Source organism: Petromyzon marinus, unplaced genomic scaffold (genome assembly GCF_048934315.1).
Source record: "Petromyzon marinus isolate PM22_M1 ecotype Great Lakes invasive population unplaced genomic scaffold, UKy_Petmar_22M1.pri1.0 PM_Scaffold_41, whole genome shotgun sequence".
In the NCBI taxonomy this organism is placed as follows: domain Eukaryota; kingdom Metazoa; phylum Chordata; class Hyperoartia; order Petromyzontiformes; family Petromyzontidae; genus Petromyzon; species Petromyzon marinus.
The window spans coordinates 118,266-123,619 of record NW_027423402.1 but is presented as its reverse complement, the minus strand read 5'-3'; the positions used below and the strand labels follow the sequence as shown (position 1 = coordinate 123,619).

Genomic DNA, 5,354 nt, shown 5'->3' with positions numbered 1-5,354 from the left:
AAGGTTGAAACAGTGGAACTGCTCGTTCAGCAGTTCAACTGCTGGATTATTTTTTTCCTCCTAAGGATGACCGCTTGTGTTGCGATCGAAACGTTGTGATCTATTATTATTTTTATAATAATAGATCACAGACACTCGCCAGTGGAGTGGACAACCTCCCGTTGCCATGGCTACGGGGCGGCCCGTTGGGTTCCAACCGTGGACTGTCGTTACGAACCAGTGGGCCACGTGACCACCCCACGTGGTTGAACACGTGGGCCACAGTCGAGTCTTACGAGGAGGAGCAGTGCAGCCGCTCTCTGCTGTTGTGATCGCGATCGAACGGCAAAGATGGATGTGTCCAGATGCAACCCGTACCAAGTGATGCTCACGATGGCGTCTTTAGTCGGATTTGTCACTTGGCAAGGGGTGATGGAGCCGGCCATCTGGCTGCCACCCTCCATACTAAAGGTGAGCGATCACCTGGGGGTTAATTCCCTGATTGGATATCTCGATAACCTGGGTGGCAATGCTGCTAGTCTTGGAAATCCCGATGATCTTGGTGGCAATGTTGCTCCTCTTGGAAATCCCGATGATCTTGGTGGCAGTGCTGCTCTTCTTGGAAATCCCGATGATCTTGGTGGCAATGTTGCTCCTCTTGGAAATCCCGATGATCTTGGTGGCAGTGCTGCTCTTCTTGGAAATCCCGATGATCTTGGTGGCAATGTTGCTCCTCTTGGAAATCCCGATGATCTTGGTGGCAATGTTGCTCCTCTTGGAAATCCCGATGATCTTGGTGGCAATGCCCCCATGGCATATGCCGACTTTGCTTCGACCGATTTTCCGAGCCAATCGATACCGGACAGCAACGAGAGAGAAGACGTCCCCGCCGAGCAGAGGCCGTGCGACATTCAACCACCGCCGGAGCCGCGAGAGCAGCACCGACATAGCCTCTTGTCGACCGTCATCTCCGTAATCAGCACGGGATTCAGTGCAGTGCAAGTGATCGCGTGGATTTGGGCACGCAAGGTACGTTCATCGCACCGCCGCACTACAACAGTCAAATAACACGTTAGCGTGGGGGTAGCGGTCAACTTTAAAATAAGTTAATATCAAATTTGTATACAGTAGATCGATCCCGGAGGGCATTTTGGTCGATTTGAGGCCGCCTCCCCCGCTACTCCCCTGCGCCCCCGCTACCCCCCCCCCACTACCCCCTCCGCTACCCCCCCCCCACTACCCCCTCCGCTACCCCCCCACTACCCCTTCGCTACCCCCCCCCCACTATCCCCTCCGCTACCCCCCTCCGCTACCTCCCCTGCACACTCCCCCTCTACAACCACCACCACCCGAACCAACCCAACCCCGTTTTGGAGGCAGGTACGGGGGACCTGAACAGCGTCAGAATCTCTCTTGAGACTGGAGCAGTCCGATAAGCTATGAGGCTGTTTTAGTCTTTCACAGACGTCCAGTATGGGCGGGTCAGCAAGTTGTAGCGGCAAACAGAGCCGCGGGGCCTGCAGGAGAATGTGCGAGGCCTATAACAGGTCTCTATTCGGATGTTGCTGGCACGGCATCGGACAGGCGCATTAGCTAGTGAGCAGATGAGGCGACGTGACACATCGTGACTTAGTCGTTGTGTCCCTCTGGCCGCGGAGGGTGATGTGGGTGCGGACTGGGATGGTGGGGAGTTTTGGCCATACTTCACCTGGCTAGTCATTAGATCCGGTTCAGGGAGAGGGACGGACAGAGCGCATGCCCGGAGCTCCGTTTGTTTAAAATCATGGCCAGACACGCAGCACGGCGTGATTCAGAAGTGTGCAGGGAAAGTTCGTTGTAAAGTGTTGCTCAGAGCAGTGTTGTGTAATTATTCAAGAAACACCTCTTACGTTTTATAATACGAGCAAATTAGGAATCAACGAGCTAGCATAAATAATGTTCGTACCTGTACGTCGAGTAATGTTTCTGAACTCCATTTGGAAATACGGAGCGTGAAGAGTTTGTTTTGCATGCCAGAGATTCCACATCGTTAACGGGAGTGCGTGTGTGTGCCTCTTATTGTGCATCTTGGCTGTTGCTCTGAGAACAGAAGCCGCGTGATGGCGGCCTGAGCCCACAATTGGTGCGGAAGGCGTTTGTCAACAATTCCAAGGCCCGCTATTTCCAAAGGAGGAACCCGCGTGGGGTGAGTCGCAACACTGGGGGCGCACACAGCCGACAACACAACGCTCGTTGCTCGCGATCCACCGATGAGTCCCAGTGAGAAACGATCACGGGGAAACATTTATTATACTTCTTTTGTTCTTTCGGTAAAGTCACGTAGAATGAGAATAAAATAATAAATTGATAAAATAAAATAACACAATAATATTCTCACGACGTTTCGGTCCCGCGGCTCTATTTCCCGCTATGGCCGAAACGTCGTGAGAATATTATTGTGTTATTTTATTTTATCAATTTATTATTTTATTCTTATTCTACGTGACTTACCGAAAGAACAAAAGAAGTATAATAAATGTTTCCCCGTGAATATATATAATATATTATTGTAATATATTATTGTTTAATATATAAACAATAATATATATTTCTATATATTTTATTATTTTATAAAGTCACGTTGAAGGGAAACAATAAAATATATATAATATATAAATATATATTTATATATAATATATATTTATATATATTTATATATTATATATTTTATTGTTTCCCTTCAACGTGACTTTATAAAATAATAAAATATATTATTGTTTATATATTATATATTTTATTGTTTCCCTTCAACGTGACTTTACCGAAAGAGCTAAGCATATGAATTACTGCAGTCACGAAAGCTTTAAATCAAAAGTATAATAAATTTCGATTTAAAGCTTTCGTGACTGCAATGATTCATCTTCTTTGGTTATTTTGGTAAAGTCACGTAGAATGAGAATAAAATAATAAATTGATAAAATAAAATAACACAATAATATTCTCACGACGTTTCGGCCCCGTGGCTCTGTTTCCCGCTATGGCCGAAACGTCGTGAGAATATTATTGTGTTATTTTATTTTATCAATTTATTATTTTATTCTCATTCTATGTGACTTTACCGAAAGAACAAAAGAAGTATAATAAATGTTTCCCCGTGAATATATATAATATATTATTGTTTAATATATAAACAATAATATATATTTCTATATATTTTATTATTTTATAAAGTCACGTTGAAGGGAAACAATAAAATATATAATATATAAACAATAATATATATTTTATTATTTTATAAAGTCACGTTGAAGGGAAACAATAAAATATATAATATATAAACAACAATATATTTTTCGATTTAACGCTTTCGTGACTGCAATGATTCATCTTCTTTGGTTCTTTCGGTAAAGTCACGTAGAATGAGAATACAATAATAAATTGCTAAAGTTGAGGGTAAGAATCCACCCATTTTTTCGCCATATAGCATTGTGATATATAACGACTTATTGTTGGTAGCTTAGCTGATTGGAGAATATAGAGTTTATTGATAACATTAAGGTAATTTATATTTTAGTTTTTATTGGTTCACTATATAGTACTGTGAATAGCTCAGATGTGTAGGCCTTGACTTCAACATAGTCATTTCTGTGACCAGTCACTAGCTAATCACTCAGTTATTTCAATGCTAAATTCGCCTAGTTATTTCAATGCTAAATTCTCCTGTTTGATTTGTACTAAGTGCCTCGGTGAATGTGTATGGTCTGACTTTAACGTAGCTATTTCTGTGAGCAGTTACAAGCTAATCACTCAGCTATTTCAATGCTAAATTCTATGCTAATTCCATTGTCAAGGGGTGCCTCTGCGGATGTGTATGCTTTAACTTAGCTATTTCAATTGCTAAATTCTATGCTAATTCCATTGTCAAGGGGTGCCTCTGCAGATGTGTATGCTTTAACTTTTAACATAACTATTTCTGTGACCAGTCACAAGCTAATCATTCAGCCATTTCAATGCTAAATTATATGCTAATTCCTTTGTCAAGGCGCTTTGTTCCTCTCACACAGCTTAAAAGCCGTAATCTGAACGTGGCTCTTTCACTCCAGCGCTGTCCTACCAGACAGTCTCGTCCCTTCACCTGATGAAGGCCGCTTGTGTTGTGGCCGAAACGTCGTGAAAATATTATTGTGTTATTTTATTTTATCAATTTATTATTTTATTCTCATTCTACGTGACTTTATCGAAAGAACCAAAGAAGAACAATATATTTATATATTTTTTATTATTTTCTTGTTTCCCTTCAACGTGACTTTACCGAAAGAGCTAAGAATATTTATTATACTCTTTGGTTCTTTCGGTAAAGTCACGTAGGTAGAAAAATAATAGATCACGACGTTTCGATCGCAACACAAGCAATCGTCATCAGGTGGGACAACCACAGCAAGACCACCTGATGACGATTGCTTGTGTTGCGATCGAAACTTCGTGATCTATTGTTTTTCTACCTACGTGACTTTTACCGAAAGAACCAAAGAAAATGGATTCCTGCAGTCACGAAAGCTTCAAATCAAGATTGAAACAAATATTGTTTGACTGGGTATTGCATTGTACATTCCTGCATCATACATTATACATCACACATTCTTGAAGATATGCCATGCGTATAAATTTTGGGTTGGATTGGAAATTGAGCTGTGTACATATCTGTCCATTCCATCCCTGGATTCCTCCCCTATCCATAAATGGTTCTGCATTCACGTGAGCCTATTGTTACAGTTGTCATTGTGAAGCTGACGGTGATTCTGATCACAGTTCTGTCGTAGAAATATACACAGGTCTGTGCGTAACTCCGTACGATTGCAGCAGCTGAAATAGAACGCGACTTTGTCCCGCGTGCAAACCCAGGTGATGGTTATCCGCAAGCTTCTCGTCAGCAAGGAGGACGCTGGGAGGCCCCGCAAGATGAAAGACTTCGCTGGCAGCGTGATGACTGGAAGAAGACGTGTCCAAGACGGCGGTGGCCCAGCGAAGACAACGAGCCCTTGGAGTCTTCCCAGCCTGCCAAGCTGGATTCGGCGGCAATAGCGAAATCGGGATAGAACTGTTATAAAACTGGGGGAAAAAAAATAATAATAACAAAAACATGTTCATTTATTATCTACTACAATAAATATTTATTTCCGAAGAAAATCACTTGTGATATTTCTTCTTGGTTGGTTCACTGCTTTATTTACACACCTGTGTTAAAATCCTATGGTTTACAATGTTTTTAAAAATAAAACTCATAATTAAGGCTATGGGGTTGTCACAGAAGCCGCGGTCATCACGTGAGTTGTGAATTTCAGGTCCGCTATAACCTGGACACGACTGCAGAAATATTCAATCAAGCGCTCTCGAAG

General features: G+C 42.2%; 1 protein-coding gene across 1 annotated transcript; it reads left to right on the top strand.

Annotated features, from left to right (window-relative positions):
- Nucleotides 1-232: 232 nt before the first annotated feature.
- Nucleotides 233-5,145, top strand: LOC142923313 (uncharacterized). The gene is made up of 3 exons (XM_076064375.1): nucleotides 233-1,008; nucleotides 2,069-2,164; nucleotides 4,861-5,145. The coding sequence occupies exons 1-3, from the start codon at nucleotides 331-333 to the stop codon at nucleotides 5,038-5,040; spliced, it is 954 nt and encodes a 317-aa protein (XP_075920490.1). The 5' UTR covers nucleotides 233-330; the 3' UTR covers nucleotides 5,041-5,145.
- Nucleotides 5,146-5,354: the final 209 nt, after the last annotated feature.

Excerpts from the sequence above, each read along its gene's own strand:
- LOC142923313 (XM_076064375.1), top strand. The coding sequence starts at position 331 with ATGGATGTGTCCAGATGCAACCCGTACCAAGTGATGCTCACGATGGCG. Across the intron at positions 1,009-2,068 it reads CGTGGATTTGGGCACGCAAG|AAGCCGCGTGATGGCGGCCT; the intron begins GTACGTTCATCG and ends CTCTGAGAACAG. Across the intron at positions 2,165-4,860 it reads AAAGGAGGAACCCGCGTGGG|GTGATGGTTATCCGCAAGCT; the intron begins GTGAGTCGCAAC and ends GTGCAAACCCAG.